Below are 22,817 nucleotides of genomic sequence, written 5' to 3' on the forward strand. Positions count from 1 at the left end.
AGCAATATGAACCAAAAATCTGGAAGGCCTTATTAAAGAGCAAAATACTGTGCTCTTATTATTTTTATCACACTGATGGCTTTCTTAGAAATTTATTCATACCTTTTTTAAAACTCTGTCCTCCTTAAAACTGCTCAAACTGCTTAGAGTTAAAAATAATAATAATTAAAAAAAATTGGCAAGCCTTAGGCTATCTGCATATTTATATTTAATTTCCTTAAAAATACTTCACTCTGAAGGGTTCCATTGTCTCTCATCACTATCAAACTTTTCAGATTTTGTAAAAAGAGCTTGTGCTTTCTGATCTCTTACTCCAACCTTGCAACTGAAYTGACACATTTTAGAAATGTCACAGGAAGATTAATTTAAAGCAAATCCCTCCACCTGCCCCCCAAAAGAAACCTCAATAATATATTCAATGACAAAACTGTCAAAAATGAGCATACTGAGAAATTTTATTAAAAAAAATAATTCTGGAACTTTAGGGTGATCTGAACAAACATATTTTTGAGATCTTCTGGTTCAGACTACTTTAGCTAATCAGCCACAGCAAAAGGCAGGAGGGAGATAACAGAACAAACTTTGTGTTTTCCCTGAAGAAGTGAGTGAATATTTTTTTTTTCTTCTAACGAAAAGCAGAGTCACAAGTGCAAGTGACTTACAGTGTAATGCTTACTCTTTTGGGGACGCTACATTTTTGTGCTCATGGCTTAAATGTAAGCTGAATAATCTCATCTGAAAAGAAGGCCCCTGTGAAATCCCCTTCCATATATTTCCAGCTGAAGTAAAATTTAATGACCTGCAGATCAGGTCCCATGTGAAACAGAGGTTTGTGCAACGCTTTCCTTTATTTTTAGTCAGAATCTGGTGATGCTTGTTTTCTTTGTTATCTGGACAGCAGAGAGAAAGCTCTTTGGGAAGCTCTATGTCGTAGAGACACTTTAACCAAAAGAATGTCATAGCCTTGTTTGGCTTGTTTGTATTCTGTCTGAGTAAATGGAAAAATTATGATAAACTTCTCTGTAGTTTAAATCACACTCACACATGTGAGCGTGAATTTAAAAAAAATGTATAATTTTACATTATAAAAGACTGTTATAGTCCTGGCCAGACTTTTTGCTGATGTAGGTGTGATTCAGCGTTACCCACTTACATTCTGTGACCCAAATTCTCTCCTCAAGTAAGAGTGTCAGAATTTACTGGCTAGTGGATTAACAAATCTTCTCAGCTCATCAGTCTTTTAAKCAAGAAAGGATACATCCATAGAATAGCGATCAATGAATCAATGTCAGAATGAAAGTGTGTGTTAAGTTCTGCAGAAGTTTGCCTTGCTTCTTGTGTTGTCTAGAAATATTGGTAATGACGGTTTGTATAAAAAACAGGAATATAACCTGTGAGACATGTGAAATAATCCTTCTGCTTTGCTCAGCATTGGTAAGATTGAAGTTGCAATGCTGCTATGCTCATCACTTCCCAAAAGATATCACAGAAGCCAGAGGAGAGCAGTTTCGCAGAGATTTGGGAAATACAACCTGCAAGGGAAGATTGAATGAATTGGTTTGCTCATCTRAAGAGAGGGAGCCCTTCTAGTATTCTTCAAAGAAATACAGCATATTGCAAAGTGAAGGGAATTCTTATTGCTRTATCTGTGATGGATTGCACAAGATGTAATGGGCTGAAATTATGACACATGAGATTTGGGTTAGACCTTAAGAAAAACCTATCTTAGCAATCAGAATAGTGAAGCATCAGAATTCCTCAGGGAGTTATGGAGTATCTGTCCTCGGGCACCTTTGATGAACATTGGCCAAAATTAAACAGGAATAATTGAATTCTGTCTTGGACATTTAGAATTAAGAGTGGCTTCTGATAGTCTTTGCAGCCCAATTTATTGATGATTCAGTGACTTATGTGGCAAAGCTGTATACATGAGATGCAAGAAAAGATGATTAAAAAAAGAGAAGAAGGGCTAGGTTAGGCATCAGACTAGCTTGCAAGCAATAGTTGGTTTTAATATGGCTGTTAATAGAGCCAGCATTGTTTGTAGTAGGCTACAGTTACATAGCCACAAATGCCTGCCAGGCAGGCCTCACTTGAGTTATGAGATATGTAAGTCTTGTTAAGGACTTGCACTTTAATTGGAGAGGGTCATACGTGCTTCTCTGAGATACCTTTCTTCTCTGTAGTTTAAAGGAGGGTAAAACTGAGGGAGCATGAGCTTGATGCAAATACTGTTGTATGTTCAAAGACAAAATTGTACTGATACTTTTTCTTTTTTGTCTTCAGGACTTCTGATTTAAGGAACTAATCATCATGTCTGACCCAGTTATTCTGTGCAGCATCAAGAGAYTGGGAGAGGATAACTATGCTTTTGGCTCAGATGGTAAATGTAAGTTTATTCTTCAGACAGTTTCTAATTTTGTAAAATGTAAAATAGGTAGTGAGTGGCTAAAGTGGAACCAATACAAAACAAATAGCTTGTGGAATAAATACATGGTTATGTGGTACCTGCTGCTACTCCGCAAAGTTATGGATATACTGTTTGCAAAACAACATTTCTGTAAACACTATGTAGAAAAATCCCTGCTAGAGGGCAATCTTTACTGAGCCTACCTATTCACAGTATTTTTAGGTTTTTACTCATCACTTTGGAGTAAAATTAAGGGACCTTTGCTGGGAAAAATATGTCCCTCCTTTTAAAATTAAGCACAGATTTGGGCTGAAAGTTCTGTTTTCCATGGTTTCTAGGATTGCTTTGAATGAAAATATACAATATACTTACAATATGCTTATACTAAATACATTAGAATAATAATGCAATGCTATGCAAAGATCTACATCCCTTCCATCAGAGATTACTTTTCCTTTTTTTCTTTTCCTTTTTTTGGGGGGGGGGACAATGTGTATTTTTTCAAGTTTGTCAGTCCAAATGCACTAGGAGTCAAGAAAAGGAGGAGAAAATGAAGAAAAACAGCTAAACATTTAGAGACTTCTGTATCAGACTAGGTAAAACCAGAAAAAGGGAGGATTGTTTAATGTATTAGATGTAAGGTRCACAGGAAAATAAAATAGTAGCACATAATGGAAGACAGCAAATTGCGATATGTATATCTATATTAAGCTATATACAGTGTATCTGTGCCTACTCTACACATTGAAGAAAGAGGGTTCTTAGAAGGATTCCAGCACTCAAATGTCACCAGATTCCCTAAGCAAATGTCTAAGATCTATATCTTCAACAACACTGCCAGCTGTGACATAACTCTGGAGGTTTTAAAAAGTCTCTAAGACATAATGAAATGTTTCAGAGCACACATGAATAGCCTGTGTTCCAAACACTGGCCCTGTTGGGATTTACAAATGCAGCATTCATTCACTGTTTCACCTGCTTGCTCACAAAATCAGRTGTTTTCAAGTAGACCAGACTGGGCTCTGAAAAAAACACAGCTTGGAGGAGGAGGGATGCTTTTTAATCTTGGGGTTGTAGGGKTTTTTTTTATTGTTTGTTTTGTTTTGTTTTGTTTTTTCCTTTTTACCTGTCAGGTTGTTACAGCAAGTAAGCTGGATAGTGATAAAGACTGTTCATTTTTTTTGTTTCATTTCAAATATTTTTAATTCATGACACATTACCCACTAGAGCTGTAGTCAAACTCATAGTCAAAGACAGTCCTTTTCTTAGAACTGATTTTCATCAACAAAAAGAATTTAAAACAAACAGAATACTWGTTTGAGTTACAATGAATACGTCTTTGTTTCTCTGCATATATGACAGCTCAGGTTTAAGGCAGTCCATTCTCAGCCTCTTTAGTTGCATATGAAAAATACTTCTAGAGTTTATAGGTTAAAACTTGTGGCATGCAGCAGAATTCTTCACATAACCTGAACCATCATGAACAGTCAGCCAATAATTAAACCACTGCAAGACCTCATCAATAATTTTAATAACGGAGAGCCCTCTTCAAGCCTTTCTCCCTCAATATTGGTATGGCAGCATGATGTCCCAGCTATAATTTGATCTGTGGTGTCTGTCTTTATTTTTAAAGCCCTGAYGCTTTAATGCTGAATGATGTTAAGCCTGGATTTCAAAAGTAATGTCATTCAGTGTTTTAGTTTAGCTCCTAATCTTTGTTTTGTTTGGGCTTGGACTAAGCATTGATTGTGTTATCATTGTAGAGACTGACTAACATCTGCAAAGCTAAAAGCAGCTATTCTATTAGTAGATGATACATGTACTTTTTTTCTGGTCTGACCTTTGAAACTGAACAAGAGGTTCATGTGCATAAAATRTGCACTCCCACCATCTGTGTCTCTGTGCCAGTCAGATAGTTCCTTTGGTCCTGACTATTGTTATGAAACACCTTTTGCTTCCTTGGTTTATATTCTTGGACTAACTAATCTACTGTTCTACAGAGTCAAAGGTTTGCTTCTGGTAAGAACTTAACTATTGTTATACCTAGTAAGAAGCCAGGGTAGAAAACCATTCTTTAACRGTTTGAGTCAAAGCTGGCATGCTAGATTATGCAGATGATTTCAAAGTCTGCAGTATGGCAGAAGCAGCCTCAGCCCTGTAACTCCAACAGAAACCAATGTAAGTCTTCTCTGAAAGCCTGCCCTCTTCCCAGAGATTCCTACCCCAGCATGTCTTTCTACATCCTGCTAGAATGAACAGCTGTCAGCATGCTAAAGCAGGACAGACTGCCCCATTCCTCTCTGCATCCCCTCCCTCCATGTTTTTATAATATTCCTGTTTCAAGTATTGGTGGAGAGGGAGAAGGAATTGAAGGGAAAAGGGGGTGAATAGGTAAAGGGGTATGCCCTTCTGCTTCTAGCACAGAAAACGTATTGTTTCAGCTGATTACTTAAAGCTTCTCCCATTACTCAAATCTGTCTAGCTGATTTGGAGCCTTGGTTTTTTTCTGCAGTTTGGTAGCTTGTCTAATGTACTTGTTGCTTTTACTTGTCACAGGATTTTTAGCCGAGAACTTTCTTTCGATACCAAACCTACTCTCCTTTTCAGTCAGGGGTCTTCTGGCCTGTAAAGTGAGTTTGCCTCTGGCTTCTCAGTTTCCTTGGAAAAGCAGTCTTCTGCTCCATGTAATGAGCAGAAGACTCATTAACTAACTCATAACCAGTTTAAGAGCACGTTTCCCAAAGCAAACGTTATTGCTTTAAAACCCCGCTGATATTCTGCTGACTGATAACTTCTGCTTTGTAATCTCCRTTGAGGTTTGTTTCAATATCCATCTTTTATACATATTTGTAAGAATTAACCCTTTCTGGATCAAACACTTCAATACCACAATAGTAGACATAGTGAAGAGCCAGGTTTTGGCTACTACTTTTTGAGTACAGCTTCTCATCACTTGATTCAAGTATTTGATTTCCTTTTGGCTTACTTCTTACTGTGTTCTCATACCAGCAGTAAAAATTAAGTTCTTTGCAATGTTCTGCAGCTTTTCATTGACCATTTATTTCACATTGAAAAATTTCTTCCTTTAAATGTTTTAATTCCCCTTTCAACATTGTTTAAACATTCAAAGATTACTACAGCTTTTTTTTCTTTAGCGTTAATAAATTCTTTCATTTACCTTGCATTCTTTTCTTTGCTAAACAGATTATTCTCTGGCATCTTTCTCCTTTTCCTCTTGTAATGATCAGAACTGTTAATCTTGTTTCTTTACTCCTAATTAAGCATAATAATGTGATTCCAAGTTCTTGTCCTGCTCAAAATCTGCTGGCCCACAATGGTTGTCCTGCAGTTCCTCACGTTATTGAATAGCATTGCAATACTGTTTCCCTCTTCAAATTTGGTTAGGATCTCTTCATCTTTTGTAACGTACTCATCTTGCACTCTCAGTGTTACCTGGAACGCTATTTCACCAGTCTCTCTTGTTCTTCCTTGTAAATATTTCTCCTAACAGCCAATTCTTCCTTCATTTTTTGTGAAACACTTCTTAGCATTGCCATACTGCAGAAGAAGCTTCCTCTGAAACTTACATTTTCCAATAAACACTGGAGAATAAGGATGATTTCAAAGCATTACAGCTTTTACTAGTTGCCAAACTTCAACAGAGGGTAAATAGATGCACTTTTTTCTTTTTCCCTTCACAACCAGTTCTTTTCTAACACCAAATTGTTCCTTGCAATCATAACTTTATAAGTATACAACTTTCCTGGAAAGTGTTTGGGATTTGGGGGATATGGCTATCTCTTTATCTGAAGAATTTTTTCATTTTACTATTCCTGAATAACAAACTTAGCAGAATAAAATGAATGGAGTCATTGTTAGCTAAAGCCAAATAAAGTTATCTTATTAACTCCAAGAAGGGAAGAAAATAGCTGGATATAATCATCTGTTCCTTCAGTATTTTTTTCAAGTCAGTTTATTTTCCAGGTCACCATTAATATAACTCTCTCATTTATCCATCAGAAACAATGCATTGCTGCAAGTTGTGTTTAAAAACGCTTTTAGGGACTAATCTAGTCTTTCTGTTCCTTTTAATACATTTTTCTATCAGTACTGGTACAGGTAATGTTTTGAGAATGCCAAGCAGTTCTTAGCTGTGCTTACAGGTTTACAAGACACCTACCTCTTTCTATGCTTCTATGGAAGCAGCTGGGGGCCATAAATTTCAATAAATGCAAAAATGCCTAGAAGTTAAATGTTCTGAGAGCTTTTTGAGCATCTAGCCCAAAACATAAATTCCTTTCATCTAACATTGTTCCCTTGGGAAATCCAAAACCCTGGAAACAGTAGAAAATCCTTTTTCCATTGAATAAGAAAATGAATGTGGCAAAATTTGTGGTTGCAGAGATTACTTAGTGCCCTCTGTGAATTGTGAGGCAGAGTGTCTCTGTTCTSTGACATAGATTTGTCCATCCTCTGGACTGTGCCACTAGATGTGAAGAAAGGAAGGCAACTGGCTGAAAAGCATACAATGGTTCTGAACCTGGTGCTGAGCTGACAAGTGCATGGTAAACTTTAGCAAGGTGCATATATTTAATGTGCTTGGATTACCCCAAACTGTCCTGTATACATGAAACTAGCTCTTTATGCATTATCCTATCAAGTGACTTACAGCAAATACTTCACGCATCAACCCTTGTGATGACAATGCTCCTTTGAGGCTGCTGTCAGCACAGCCTATGCGTTAGCTATGTCATCTTTAACAACTTCTCTTGAAAGGGAGCTAAATCGAGACCTATTGTGGTAACTAAGGAGTTGCCCTACAGCACAATTATACAGTGTAGTATAATTCTGTTTCTGTAATCTGCAGTTAGAGAGTATCCCAGGAATAGACAATAGTGTTACAAATTCATCTTACTCCCAGGACTACAGCTGTTACTCTCAAGCAGGATCTGCTATCTGTAAGTGGTCTGAATGCAAGAGTGAAGAGCTACAGCTCCTCGTTTCAGGCAGCATATGTGGATTTCCAGCAGATACAGAAGAGGGGCRTTGCTTGATGAGGCAGGATTGAACTAGTTGACTTGGGTACTAAAACAGTTTGCAAAGAATTGAGTTTACTTTTGGCAAATGCCTTAAACTATGTGTTTAGTGAACATCATTTACTTATCTTGGGGATGGAAAAAATGAGACTACATGTTTAAGAGAAAACAAACATAATTTCAAGTTAACTTACCAAGGAATTCTTGGACCCATGTCAGTTCTTGACCTGACTAGAGATACCAGTGGGAATAAGATTCCTTATAACCTAGGAATGGCCAGGTTCCATGAGGTTCTAGAGTTTATTTTTCACATGCCTGTAGAAGATTATATACTTCAAAAATAATTAACTAGATTGTGCATTTATTTTTCCTAACAGATAACGCCTTCAAGAAACCAGAGTAAGTCATGTATACAAACAGAACAATCAATATTTCTAGGAATATTCAATGATGCTAATGTCATCAGATTAAATTGAAACATTTATAGTAAAAATTATATTTAATGTGAAGCTATTCTCTGGGAGTTGAACTGTCTTATCTGATACAACTGACACAGGTAGGCTAAAGCAGTCTTAGTATGATGCAAAAGGAGTTACTCTTGAGAACAGAGTAATGGCAGCAAAATGTGGATTTTCTTCTGCAAATGTTCTGGATATTCAGATTTATGACTCCTCAGTGCTTTGAGCCTCTCTGGCTTAGTTTGAAGAATGAGTTTTTGGGGAATTTTATTCCACCTTGATTGCTTTCTCTTAAGGTTTTAAAATGTAGCTGTGAGACTATCAAATAAAAGAATTAGCTCAGATTATTTGAGCTCAGATATTAAATTTTAAATGTAAAATGTTAAAAGATGAAATGACTTAGAGACCTTGACCTTCAACTATGATCTTGATGGAAAGGAGGATGAAGAGCTCTTCTCTTCCTAGATCTTGGGACAACTCTGTAACAGACTGGACATGGGTACAGTAATTTGTGCCAGCTCTTTCTGACACAGTGTATGCAGCCTGAGAGCTAGTCCCAGAATGGGGAAGCAAGAATGTCTCTTAATTTTTGTCTTTATCAAATTGTCCATCTCGGAGAGTACAAGCTCAGAATACAGAGTCTACAGTGATTCTTGTGTATTTCTTGAAACCAAAGTTCTGCTRGACTTTCAAGTGACACACACATGTGGCCCTACCTAATACATACATGAAGCTTCCCACAGGTGTTCCAAGATCTGGTTTCTGAAAGATGTCCGTGATGAATCTAGCTTGAATGCAATTGTTTTGTTTAAAAATCAGAAAACAAACAAACAAAAAAAGCAAACTCAAAATCCTCTATTCATTCATCATTGAATAGGTGCAGCTGATGATTGCCGCTTCTTATAATATGGATCTCATCCATAATGGTGGAGCGAGATCTTTAGTTTTTTAATTGTTTGTGTAGAGTAACAAAACYATATGGGTACTGAAAGAAAAACTGAGAGGTTGAGAAGTTAGGCAAGATATTCCACTGCCACTACAGGTGTGTGAATATATATGCAAAGAAAGAGGGAGTGGTAACAGGACCTCCCTTTCTTAAACAAGGGCTAGCCAACAATCTGGATGACAGGCATTTCTCTAACTGACCTCAAAGAACCCACTATCCACATTACAACTTCAGTATTTTGAGGAGTTGCTTATGAAACAGAGCGTAAACCTTCAGATCATTTTGACCACTGTTAGAGCAGTCCCTAGTCCCTGCCTAAAACTTGAAAGAACCATCAGATCGCTGGTTCCAAAGCAGTCTTAAAGAAATAACTTMTCTCTTCACAAATTCTGAATACAATGTCTCAAATAAAATGTAATTGCAGAGGACAAACCAAGAGAATAAAAGGATTAATGTAAAATCTTCTTCTTTTTGCTAGGAAATTCTATGCAAATGAAGAACCTTCTGTAAAGAAGAAAAGCAAAAAGTGAGTTAAATTCAATTCTGTGTAGAATCTTTGCGTGTGGTAGAAATACATAATAAARTACATGTTTATAATTGTACATTTTCTGTTCTTAAAGGTCATCAGAAAAGAAGGAAAACGGTATTCRTGTTGGCTTCTTTCAACTGGTAATGAAAGCTATGTATATAAATATTTCATATGTATTGTGCTGCAGAATAAGTGACAATCTATATGGTCATTTGGGGTAATAGCTGTGACTAAGCTGAACTTCTAAGGTTTAAACCATTGGCATGAAATCCTGCTGCTAAAATCAATGGAAATTTAATAGAACGCTTTGTCATTTTGTCRGTTGGGTATTGATTATCAATATTTGTTTCATAATTGCTCATTAAATGCATTATATTAAACCTACAGGTGGATATGGGAAAAGAGATGCACAGCGGGGGGATTGGGTGACCTTGGATGTTTGGGCTTTTGGAGTTTTTTTGTTTTGTTTTGTTTTGTTTTTTCCTGCTAGAAACTTGCTGTGTGATCTCTGGCAGATGATTTAGCTCCCTTGTAGTTACTACATGGATGTTATAAGATTTGGTAACTGATTGGGGAAATACCCAACTCTGTGTGGTATCTAGTATCTAGCCTTAGCTAATGCATCTGATGGGCCATGGAGACCCATAGGGTATTTCTAAACTTGGAAAGGAGTGCAGCTGAAATATGTCCAACTGAGCAGCAAGCAGCATAGAGGTTTAATTACTTCTGTACTGGATGTAACCTAGAAAATTAGCTTGAAATGTGTCCAAACTAAAGGTCCTTACTGTARTATTGAGCCAGTGCAGCTCCATTCCTGTGGCTTGTACTCTACCTGGTTAAGTATCACAGTTGTAGAGTTAAGTTAGCTGGAGAGAGCTGAGGCCTGTCCACATTTACCACTTTGGATATACCCAGAGTTAGGTAACAGACACAAAATAAAAAATGTATTGCTTTCTACCTTATGGTTACTGGAACAGAAATCACAATTCTTTCCTTCCCTGTGAACTGGCTTACACAGAGCTAAGCAAGTACAGAGCTTTAAAATTGTAGAAATTGCAAAAGCTCTTCTMCAGACTGTGTTTGAAGGCTATCTGTTGAGCAGAGGGACCTGTTTTGCTTAGATACTTAACTTGGAAGATGTGATCAGTAAACAGTGTATGATTGCATTAGATGTTCTAACATATCACATGTATCTGTGCATTTTCTAAGTGCTTTTATTTTCAGTAAGGGAATTCTAATAGTTCTTAAAAACAAGATTTGCAAAACAGTGATAATGCTATGGTTTTCTTCTGACTTCTTTTTTGTAGAAAGACTCTTTCTTTATTTTTCTTTTATATTGACTGACTTGTTTTTCCCTTTATCTAATCTCTGCATTTTTCTTTTTTTCTGCACTGAAATGTTCCTTTTCCATATGTGCTCTACATTCCTACTCCTTCTCTTTGACACATTATAGCACCTATAGACTGGATGAGTTCTTCAGTAGGCTATGGTTCCTCTTTGCACTCCTCCTTGTAAATATTTAGTATTTTACACTGATACTCTGTATGCATAATTTGGTCTATGTATTTATGCCTGACTTAAGCCTGAGAATCAGACTTCACACAATTGTGGCAAAGGTGACTGAAGTTACAATACGTCAGCTGAATCAGCATGCTTATGTGTTCTTAGGCCAYGACAAATGCAGGGCTTAGCTCAATTCTTTTTTACTATCATATTTCTATACATTTCTCCTGGATTAGAAGCCAATAATCAATTGCCTGAATATCTGCCAACATATTGTTTAGGTGGCTTTCTACCACAGTGCCACAGACTTTTTAGAAAGTGGCTAATTGTATTCGAAGACTCTGTATAAGTCCCTGACCCATACTTCACTCCAGGAAATCAGAAAAGCTGACTATGTATATGAATTATAACTTCCTATTCTTAATCTTTGAACCAGTGTCTGGAGCAATGATAATGTGGAGTGATATTTAGCTATTAGCATTATATGACAATACATTCGGTCATGTGGTCAGATACTGTCCTTAGGTACATAAAGGGAGCTTATAACAAGAGATTGTAATCATAGATACAGTTAGGTTAAACAGGAGAGAGAGATTTGTCTGCTTTCTATATTGAAGAGAGTTCTGAAATTCAAGAATAATTTTGTATCTGATTCATCTAATTGACTCATAAGTGTACAGACAGCATGAAGACTGCTTCTGAGCAGAGTTTTTTTTTTTTTTTTCTATCTCTTTAGTTTCGATTTTCTTCATCTATGGAAATTTTAATGATGACAGTTGGTAGTTTCTGTGCTATTCTTCATGGAGTAGCCCAGCCAGCCATGTTGCTTGTGTTTGGTGCAATGGCAGACACATTTATTGAATATGACGTTGAAATGCAAGAGCTTAAAGACCCAGGCAAAGCATGTATAAATAACACCATAATGTGGATCAATAGTACTACTCATCAAAATGAAAGTAACACCTTAAAAAGATGTGGGTAAGTAGTAGATGTGTTTGTTTCTTTTAATTTGTTATTAAGACTAGTCAGAGAATGTATTTCTAGGGAAGGTCCAGTTCAGCCTTTAAAGCTTACATTTTCTATCCATAGAGCAGAAAAGAGTCTTGTTTCAGAGTTCTGCTCCTAAAATGCAGATACTACCTGGAGAGGTAGAAGGCAAGGCTGGGCCTTTCCGCTAGCAATATCAGCAAGGATGACTTAGTGATGATTGTTCTTGTAACAGACACATCTGTGGCACATATGAAATCACTAAYACATTTTCTTTGGTGACCCACTCAATAGTAATGACTTCTGGTTGTTTTGGGCAGGACTTGGATACCTGTAAGTGCCTGCTGATTTCTGAGGAAGTTAACTAAACTGTTTCTAGTCACTGAAGAGAAATGGGTGCTTCTAGGATGCAATTCATCTTAGCCTATGGAAGGTGTCTAAGGCAGGTCAGATGCCTGCCCTATAGGAGTGCTTGTTTCTTTTCATTAACTATAATAAATGGAGTCAAGATGATGCATTCAGATATACATATCTGCCAAAGCCAAACTTGAACCTGTAACCTTTTCTAAGTCTATGTTTTCAATATATCATTCTAAGAATTTTCTAATCTCTGATATTAAATTAAATAATTAGAATTAGAAGTTACTTGTTTCTGTATTCTAAGCATATGAGAAGTGATTCAGGTTCCTAAATGTAGATATCTAAGGCCAAATTATTTCCTCCAGGCTGTCCAAGCTGGCCCCCCAGAAGGGGCTATCAAGCTCAGGATTTGTTAGAGACCTCTGTTCTGTAGCAGCACCTGGAGACCAGGCAGAATACATTAAAGCATTAAAAATGGCACTAGATATCTATGCTTAGGCTCCTATGTTTAGGCTATGTGATTATAGTGTCCCTTTTGTCTGAAAATCTCAGACTCAATACCTTTCACAGGTATTAGGAGTAACTTAATACTCTACCTGAGCTAAAAGAAATACTCAGTTCAAATTAGTGAGCTTTCTAATGGCATAAAATAATATTTGAATATTTTAGTAGCCCACCCTTTCTCTCTGTAGAATATTGTTTAAATCTGAATGTTATCTGTTGGTGTACTGCTACAAAATAGCTAAGCTAATTCAATTGATAATGAACATTTTTTGGACCTATCCCCTTTAAAAACCTCTCATTTATGCTTTTTCTCAGTAGGCAGTCTGGTGGCATTTCTCATCTGGCCCTAACAGACTATAGGGCTGCACCAGGACAGCAGAGAATTTCCAGATACCCCCCGGTTCCATACACCTCTGCAACAGGGACAGTAAAAAAACTATCTATTGCTAGGAATAGGCTCAGTATTAAGAAATAGTCTATCTGTCAGCTAAACAAGCCAACTTGCCACGTAAACCTTGAAAAAACACCGGTTTGTCGGAAGATTAAAACAGTATTGATCTTTTTTTTTTTTTTTTTTTTCTTTTTTTTTTCCCTCCCCCAGGCTGCTGGACATTGAACAAGAAATGACCAAGTTTGCAGGTTACTATGCAGGAATTGGTTGTGCAGTGCTCGTGTTAGGATACCTCCAAGTCAGTATTTTGATTTCCTATGACTCCGTATTTTGATTTCAAAATTTGCCTCAGTAAATGATTAGGTCTATAATAATTGTGTTCTTTTTAACTGCTTAATCAACTTCAATACTTGAGCAGACACTTTAATTTCTAATACTRTGAGCTGAATGTTGCAATATGTTGCTCCTTGTATTTATGCTTACCTTTTCACGTGGATGCATTTTAGCCAAGGAGATGAATGCATGCTTCTCCTTTCATATCACAAGAAATGTTTGCTTGAGTGTGGTTAGAAAAAAAAACGGCTGACATAACCAAGTTTCTAGGTATCCTCATCACTGGCACTGAAAATGAGTCAACTTTGTGTTGTACCATAAAATGTAATATTTACACTTTGGGCTTTGTTCAGTTTCCTATACACAAGCATCTAGTGCCATTTAAGGTAGTCTAGGGTATCTGAGACATTTGTGAAGAATGAGCAGATTCCTAGTTGGCATGTCAAATGATGCCAGAAACCTGTGTATAGGCAGCTGAGTAGAGCCCTGTGTTTCTATTATACAGATATTATGGAGTGTTGCTACTGTAAACATAGTGCTGGAGAAGAATCACACCCTACATGTGCTGTAGTAATTCAGGTTCAAACCTTATGCCTGAGATGACCCACAAGCAYGGATGATTCTTGCAGAATCTCCTAAAGAGACTACTGGTCCTGAAGCCTTTTATAATGAYAAAATTCACTTGTCATTATCCTTCCTAAAAAAATATCTGAAAGTTTTGCTGAGGTAGGATGGCTGTCATCCCTATATTATAGGGATAGAGCTGTAGATATAAAAACTTTTGTCTCTATGACATGAATGTAACATCACAAGTAATTTATTTGTGTCTTCTCTCAGCCTGTCACAACTAAGACAAGTGCTTGATCAGAGGCTAAAAAAAAGTTGTTGGATTATTTAAAGATCAAGGGCATAAAACTGTCATGTCTATGTAATTAGAATATGTTTCATCTAACTAGTAATTTTATCAGTAGCCAAACTRTTTTTCCTGTTTGTTTGGGAGCAGAAAGACTTTTACTGCAGTTCATCAGCCACATTATTCTCTTCCAAAACAGATCTGTTTTTGGGTTATGGCTGCAGCTCATCAGATACAGAAAATCAGGAGAGCTTATTTCAGGCAAGTGATGAGAATGGATATAGGCTGGTTTGACTGTACCTCTGTAGGAGAACTGAACACACGAATTTCTGAGTAAGTAATCTAGAAAAAATATATGCTATGGAGAACATTTTTGCACTTCCTTAGGTGCTATGAATGCCTGAGCAGTCCAAACACAGAGTGCCAATAATTAGGCATTAGMCAAACACTCCTGAGCACTCCTGATCCAAATTCCTCAAGAATGATCTGTAATCTCGCTGWCAGTGTATACTCCTCTAAGATTGAAGGTGTGGATTTGAACCCCCTCTCACTTCCTGGAAAGGAAAAATCATTAGGGGCACACTTGCTTCCACTTGGCTTTTGAAAGAAAAAAGTGAGCCTTGCTTAAAGTTCTGTGAAAGAGGATACAAGCACCTACCTTTAGAAGAGGATCCAAGGTGGATGGAGAAACCTTGTCCTGGGTAAACATTCAGCCCTTACAAAAACAGCTGGAGTTTAAGACTTACTGCTTTYCTGACTGGTTCCTGTTTACAGTCTGAAGGCAGCTGCATGACGAATATGCTGACTCTAGGTGGCTCCCCATTCTCTGTAGTGCCTGCCTAATTTGACAGGATTTTCTTTGTCTTTTCTCACTGTTCAGTGGTATCTGTGACTTTCACTTGTATTCTGCTTATGAAGAATAAATATCGACTGTATGTGGCTATGAGGAATTTCTCTGGCAAAAAATAGGAACTGAATGTGTATTTTGCAAATAAATAACATTCAGTTCCTTGATCTTCTTGACTGCAAAAACATTCTCAGGAAGAAACATAAACATATTCTTCATTCACCACTCATATTTTCAATAGAGGACTATGACTTTTCTTAATATATCAATAAACTAACAAATGTGCACTTTAAATCTCAAGGCCACTTGGTCCTGTGTTGTCTGGGAATTCCCAATTTTGCTTATTTCAAGGGTGAAGTAGTAGCCAAGAGTAGCAAAAAAATAATGACTATTTTACTTGGGAAATCTTTCCTGTATTTGCACTGGATAAGAGCAGGAAAAAAATGGACAACTCTGCAGCTGCATTAGGACCAAATGATGTTAACCACTACTCCACSATCCCCCCCATATGACAGAGCTGCTATGTTTTTCTAGTGCCTGCAGCAACAATGTAGCCCTCCTCTTTCTTGCACTCCCTCTCATTTGGAGAAAAAAACTATCTGAAAAGATGTGCAGAGGGACTAGAAGGTGTTGGAAGGTGAAACTGTGAGGAGAGATGCAGCCCTCTTCCCTTTCCCTCCCCCTTCAGCAAAGCTGTGTGTTACATATTTGGTGTTATCCAATGGGGAGAATGCTGTTTTCCCATTATCATACAACTGCATCCACACATGATGTTTCTGCCTCCCCTTTTGAATCAGCAGGGACACAGTACTAAGAAGCAGACAGTGAAGGAGACAGCTGGCAGGGTGACTTTTCTCAGGAGAAGCTGTATCTTTTCTAAAGTGTTCATATCTAAACATCTCCTGCCGTTGCAAAGGCATCAGCTGTCCTCAGTGTAGCCCGAGGTCTTTAGAAAAGATGAGAAAGGTAAGAGTAGAGGAGAGGAAGGCCTCCAGGGCCCTCTGCAGGAGAAAGCAATGAACCTTAATATGGCCAAAACTGTAACACAAATAAAAGATATAGTCACCAATCATCTCTTTTTTGTGTGTGTGTGTTTTTTTTCCAGTGACATTAACAAAATTAATGAGGCTATTGCCGATCAAGTAGCAGTTTTTATCCAACGCTTTACCACCTTTGTGTGTGGATTCCTACTGGGATTTGTCAGTGGCTGGAAACTGACTTTGGTTATCATTGCAGTCAGTCCTCTGATTGGAATTGGAGCAGCTATCTATGGTTTGGTAAGTGAATTGTGTGAGGTGCATGCCTGGGTGTGATGAGTAGGGAAGACCATGCCATTGAGCTAGAGGGGTTTGTGGAAGAGAAGGCTATAGCACCTCTCAGAAGTCAAGGAGGCAGATTCTCATCACAGCAGCTGCTGTACACTGTCCTGGAGAGAGCYGTCTCCTTCTGAGAACCTTACAACACTCCTGGGCATGACAGGGTGGGTGGGAGAGAAGGATGTTGCTCTCTTCGTTTATTCTGATTCCAGGAAAAATATGTCCTGCTTCTAAGATGGGAGCTTAAGCATACCTTCTGTGGGATCCCATGGATGGATATTATTGTTGCTGAGGTCAGAACTTGACCTATAGYGTCTCTCTGTTCCTGCAGATCTGTTTTAAATGGTTACTGTGTGTTGGACTTGAATTCTTTACAAAGGTTAGGGTGGAATCCAGTCTAGGAGCTTTAAAATATTTGAAAACAAGTATTTGACTCACCTCAAGCTGTCCATGCTCCCAGCAGCTCCTGCATCCTCTCTCAGTTGTTCCTCTCTCTACTTCTCCCACTCCCTTCACCTCCCTTTCACTGTGTGGAAGAACCACATGGAGGAGGGGAATTTCAGGCTTCTCAGTATTTTCACTTCTACTCCCTTACTCAGCAGGGCTGGGYAATTTCTACTCCTCCTTCACAATCCCCTGTGCTCTTCACTCAGGTTCAACCCTCTTGCTGTTTCCCTTCTTCCATGTTGAGAACAGTGTATTATCCTTTTACTGTCAAACCTGTAGTGTAACTCTGGCAATTTATCTTCTTCCTGCTTCTTTCATAGGTTGTGCTGTGACTGCAAGTAGATGATATGAGTAATGACTCAGTGTGAAATGGGAGAGCAGCATTTTGCCAGGGAATGAAATCAAACTCTACCTGCGTCTTTCTTTCATCTGCACTTTCTCTCTGAGCTTGTTCTCCTTTATGTTTATAATTTTTTCCCTTTCCTTTCTTCTTCCTCTATGCCCAGCTCTTTCCTTTCACATACATACTGTTTGGTGTTTTCTTCTCCTGAGCCTTTCCAAGTCTGTTTTCTCCCATAAAGAAGATAAACCCAAGGTCAGTCTGGCCTGGTTTCCTGTCTCCAAAAATGACTAATAGATGCATAGGCTAGAGTATTTGAAGAAGGAATTCCCTGTTCTGCTGGAAGCTGGGCTCTGCTGCAGTGGCTAAGGGCTTAACCTTCCTGCTTAACCTCCTCTTCCCCAAAATGCACATACCCTGCATCTGCGGGTTGCTTAAGCTCAACTGGCAACAGAAGGGAAGGGGAAGCAGTTGTCACCAGCTGCTCTTTCTAGCAATTTGGAGCAGAATGGTTGGCCAAGAGGGTGAATTTGTTGTGCAAAGTACTTGCTACAGAGAAGTATACACCCTAATATTAGAAGGCAGTTTCTGAGTAGGCAGCATGCCTAATAAAAGTTTGCTCAGAGCAGGAGAGGTGAACTCATGCAGAGAAGGTAGTGCTGGGTGACGGTCAGTAGTGCTCATCATCATCCTTGTCTACACCTATAGTTTAGGCGTAACCAACACTTCTTATGGTTTTGTAGGCTGTGGCCAAACTGACAGGCCGAGAATTAAAGGCTTATGCAAAAGCTGGGGCTGTGGCTGACGAAGTACTCTCATCCATCAGAACAGTGGCTGCTTTTGGTGGGGAAAAGAAAGAAGTTGAAAGGTTTGTTCAGATAAATTGTAAAGAGTCTCTGATTTCTTTTCTATGTAGCAACATAATGCTGTCATATGCTTCGATATCCTGACAAGTAGTCTCTCAGTTCTGAAACAGTGACTATCCTTCAGCTTTGAGTATTTTGAGTATGCATGTACCTACCACAGAAATTTAGTTTGCAAATGATATTATGTATGCAAAAACAGTTACAGAATTCAGTCAATCGGTGTATTAAAGCACCAGAAATACTATCTTCAAGTCATTCCTACTTTCAAACTTTCCTTCAGGCACTTTCTGATAAATCACTTTTGCAGCACGTCTGAAAAGTCTGGGAAATTTCAACCTAAATAAGAACTAGTTCCAGAGTCTCATAGCCCCCATGATGACCTCCATTTATGGTGCCCACTCTGAAAGTTTTATCTTTAGTAGGAATGTTTTCATGATTTTGTCCATTTTTGTCCATAAATTGTAATATACCGGTATATCACTTTTATTCATTTAATTAAAATATTGCAGCATGGATCCTGAAAAATGGAGGAAGTCATTCATTAGATAATGTCAGAAATAATAGTAACACTTCTAGTTACAGTAGTAGTACTTCAGAATCATAAATTATTGAGCATTATAAGTTACAGTAAAGTAAATAAATAAAGCTATTGATAAAAATATATACTATTAAATCGAAATACTGACAGGTATGAAATCAATCAGAACTCTTTTCATAGTTACCTGAATGTTCATGAACAGTTGGTCATTGTTCATCCACATCTTATTGCAGACCTATCTGCTCTTTAACCAGACATTTTGACAGGGTCCTAAAAATGAAAGAGCCTTTGATCTACATACAGATAGTTTCAGCTCTACCTGAATTTTCTGGTTTATAAATACTTCTAATAAGCTGGCTCTAGGTCTTCAGAAGTGCTTATTCAATAGAGAAAAATAAGCACAAGGTGAATTTTAGACACCTGAATCTAAACTATTTATCTCCTTTGTTGCCAAGATTACAAATTACTACTAAATTTTGTGTTTCTCCTGATTAGACTTAACAATTTATAGATTGTTTTCTTCACTGCTTTCCTCTTCACAGCAAAATATGATGATTTGATGATATTATGTTGCAGATCTCTTACATTCATTTTAAACACAGTGTGGCTGTAGGACTTTCTCTGAAGCTTTAGCCAAATTGCCAGATCTTGTGCCACACTGCTAAAACTCCCAATCCTTTGGTCAGGTATCTGTAGAAAGTGTGGCATTGCTTGTGCTTATTACAGTGGGATATTCAATGCTTTTCTAAACTGAAAGGACTGATGGTTTCAGCAGAAGCAACAGTGATYTCTCACTTCAGAGTAACAGGTTTCAACCTTATGTGGACCCTCAGTTCACTGCAGCACAGTCAACCATTGAAGGCACTTCATTTTGGTCTCTGTTATGAATTTTCTATCAAATTGATTTCATCCATTTTTTTCCACTCTTTCTACAGATATGATAAGAACCTGGTGTTTGCTCAGCACTGGGGAATTCGAAAAGGGATGATAATGGGATTATTCACTGGTTACATGTGGCTTATAATTTTCCTGTGTTATGCATTAGCTTTTTGGTATGGTTCTAAACTTGTCCTTGAAGAAGATGAATATTCACCTGGCACTCTTCTACAGGTACTCATTTTAATTTGATCTAACTTTTGTGGACTGTCCCTGAAAACATTAGTTCTAGAACACATATTTGTAATATTCTGATATCTGCTACCTAGCGGTAAMAAGCTCTATATGTTTTTTTCTTAAAGGTCATTACTCAGTGTATGCATAAAAGTATATGACTCAACTGGATAAGGAAAAAAAAAAMCTCATGTTCGTTTTAAAGATTTCACATGCCATCTACTGTGATCAGAATGACACTYGTGTTTGTGTGTCTCTACATATCCATCAGAGACCTGAAACTAGCTTTCTCATATCTTGAGTGTGCCTGTATTTTCTGGAATATTGGCGCTTCTGAAGAGCTTTATTTGTGAYGAAAAATCCCACTGTAGTAAGGAGGAACCTATCTGAAGAAAGTTTTATCAAATCTAATTTCTCTCATTTGAATAGTTTCAGTTCTGTTGAATCACCATTTTCTGTTGCAAGTTTCCCTCCCAGCTATCCAGATGACAAAAAACAAATTTCCCACCCAGTTCTCCAGGTGACAGAAAATGTGTAAATATTTTTGACCAATGCTGGCCAAAAAACACATGACTAGCTCCTGCAGTTTATGCAGGAAAAAAAAAAAAAAAAAAAGCATACTAACCTGAAGCGCTCTTATGCATCCACTACTAGCACAGTAGATGCTTTATAATCTAAATGCAATAGAACCAAGATCTACAGATATTTCACTTATTCTCCACTGTAAGCTACAACTGTCTAAATGGCAGGCTCTGGGTCAGACCYAGAATAAACTTTTCCTGAAGCCCTAGTGTTTTGATGAAACATCTATTTCTGATCATTCTCTCTCGTGCACCATGCCAGCTCTTAACCCTCATAGTAGCATGTAGTGCAGAACTTCCTGCTAATGGCACTTGATAAATTATTTCCCACTTTCCATCATACACTCCCAGTGAATTTGGCGGGGGGAGGAGGTTTATAGATTTTAAAAAAACATTTAAATATTCTCTTTCCAGTCTCTGAAAAACTGTTGTGCATGAGCCATACCGAGTTGGGATAAATTACAAGTTGCCTTCCCTTTTATTTCCGGTCAGAGCTACAGGACCTGYTCTCCTCCTGTTCATAATAGAATCTGACATGCATGTGATCTACTTGCTTTGGGACTTTTCCATACAAGGAAATTAGTCTCTAGTAAAGCTGAGTATGAATTTATGGCAAGATCTATACATCACAGTATACATTTTTGCAGTGCACATTATGCAGAGTAGTATGTGTCTTTCTCTTCAGCCCTGGGGGCTATTCTCAGTAAATACCAGTGGCATAAGGGAGAGCTGAGTCCTGTGTACTTTTCTTTCTTCCTGGACAGTAGCGTTTCCTTCTACACCTTGCCATCTGTCCTGACTGCAGTCTATATTGTATTCAGACTAGCTGACTTTTTAATTATTTCTTAACAGACTTCTCAGGCATTGTTAAACTACAGCAAAAGATTACATACTAGTCCTCCTAATACTCAGGTTTTATATTTTCTGCTACCTGCAGAAAGTCAACTTTAAGGCCTTGGGCCATTTATCAGGAGATGGCAAATGTTCTCCGATATCACCATAAAGAACTAATAGAATAGTCTCAACTCAAATATTGGCATATTCAGTGTTGATAGCAACCATTACAGTTCATTTCTGTGTGAAGAGGAGGCCAAAATATTCTCTGTAGCTTGTACATGCTCCAGAAGCAAGTTTTGCAAGTGTTATTTACTGGTGGGCGTTGGTCCATGTAAGAATAGCAATGATATTATGGCCAAAGTTGTCTATTTTTTCTTGATGTTGATTTGTCTTAATCACATCCTAATAGCAGTCACATATAGTATTTTAAACTTCTCCAGGCTTTTGAACTGTTATAGATTCTCATTTTCTTCTTAGTCACAGACATCTCCAAAGGATTTACTTGCCATGTTGTTCCGTTGCAGCCTTTTTTTTTTTTTTGAGGATGTAAGTGCACCATCAAACTGAGATGGCTTAAAAAAGTTGTATCTGTGGCACCTCAGTAAATGTCTGGGTGCAGACACTCTAAGTCTGGGGCAAACACGAGATAATTTGGTTTATTTCAGCCTGGAAACAAAGTTGTGAAAGACAATGGAAGTCTGTTCTTAGATGCATTAGTTTGTTTTGCTGTAAGCTGATTATGCTTGTGCAGTGAATTACTGCAGTTCGATTGATGCACAGGAATTTAAGCCACTGTAGTTTGATTTTTGTCTTTCTGAGCTCTAAACTAATAAAATTGTGCTGTTAGATTTTGTTAATTTCTTCTTCTATTTTGTCAGGTTTTCTTTGGCATTTTAGTAGGAGCTTTAAATCTTGGCCAAGTATCTCCCTGCCTGGAAGCCTTTGCCACTGGCCGTGGGGCTGCAACAAGTATTTTTGAGACAATAGATAAAGTAAGTAATAAATTTCTAAGCTCCGTCACTTGGTAGTAGAAAAATAATTAAATAGCCCTCTAGCAAGAGTATTTTTATCCACAATGTAAATGAGATAAAATGAGAGCAATTAAAGAATGGACTGTGTGATAGAAAGCTCTAGCTGCATGCACACATGTTCAGAGAGGATGTTGAACAGATTCTCCAAGTGGCCTGAATAATGATGTTTTTCCCACCAGTTACTTCTGTTTCTGGCTCCCACTTCTCCTTAGATACAACTACTGATCAGTGCTGGCCCATGGAAGGCCTGCATGCAGGCAGTAACTGTCAGTTTGCAGCCAAAGTTTCAGCATGAATCTAGCTCCAGGCTGCCAGATGGTGTCAAAAGACGTGGACCTATTGCCATTAGTTGGCAAGACTGGCCTCTGTCACCTGTCCCAAAGCTTCCCTAAGTGTGAAATGAGACCAAATGAGCACAAGCAGTGTTCCCACAGCATCCATAAATGTTATTTACAACATTTTCAGGAGAGATAAATAGATGAAATGTAGTTGTATGAGAAAGGTCTGAGAGTTGCTGGCATTTTTTTCATGAGGATTCTTTTCTGTATTTGGGTACATTTAGTGACTGGAGAAACACTGTAGATTTCTTAGTAG

The 22,817-nt window shown here is 37.9% G+C and overlaps 1 protein-coding gene across 2 annotated transcripts in view; it reads left to right on the forward strand.

Annotated features, from left to right (window-relative positions):
* The first annotated feature begins 2,313 nt into the window (after positions 1 to 2,313).
* Positions 2,314 to 22,817, forward strand: part of ABCB11 (ATP binding cassette subfamily B member 11) — a 46,093-nt gene continuing 25,589 nt past the window's right edge. Inside the window, exons 1-11 of one of the 2 annotated variants that reach the window (XM_085323494.1) lie at positions 2,314 to 2,389; positions 7,824 to 7,845; positions 9,329 to 9,376; positions 9,471 to 9,519; positions 11,619 to 11,860; positions 13,335 to 13,422; positions 14,510 to 14,643; positions 16,263 to 16,434; positions 18,004 to 18,128; positions 19,600 to 19,774; positions 22,071 to 22,184. In XM_085323494.1, the coding sequence (XP_085179620.1) occupies positions 2,314 to 2,389; positions 7,824 to 7,845; positions 9,329 to 9,376; positions 9,471 to 9,519; positions 11,619 to 11,860; positions 13,335 to 13,422; positions 14,510 to 14,643; positions 16,263 to 16,434; positions 18,004 to 18,128; positions 19,600 to 19,774; positions 22,071 to 22,184 (1,245 nt within the window). The remainder of the gene's footprint in view (positions 2,390 to 7,823; positions 7,846 to 9,328; positions 9,377 to 9,470; positions 9,520 to 11,618; positions 11,861 to 13,334; positions 13,423 to 14,509; positions 14,644 to 16,262; positions 16,435 to 18,003; positions 18,129 to 19,599; positions 19,775 to 22,070; positions 22,185 to 22,817) is intronic. The other variant, XM_085323502.1, reaches the window with a different exon arrangement.

This window comes from Rhea americana, unplaced genomic scaffold (assembly GCF_003343005.1).
Source record: "Rhea americana isolate MKP2758 unplaced genomic scaffold, rheAme1 scaffold_12, whole genome shotgun sequence".
Classification (NCBI taxonomy): Eukaryota; Metazoa; Chordata; class Aves; order Rheiformes; family Rheidae; genus Rhea; species Rhea americana.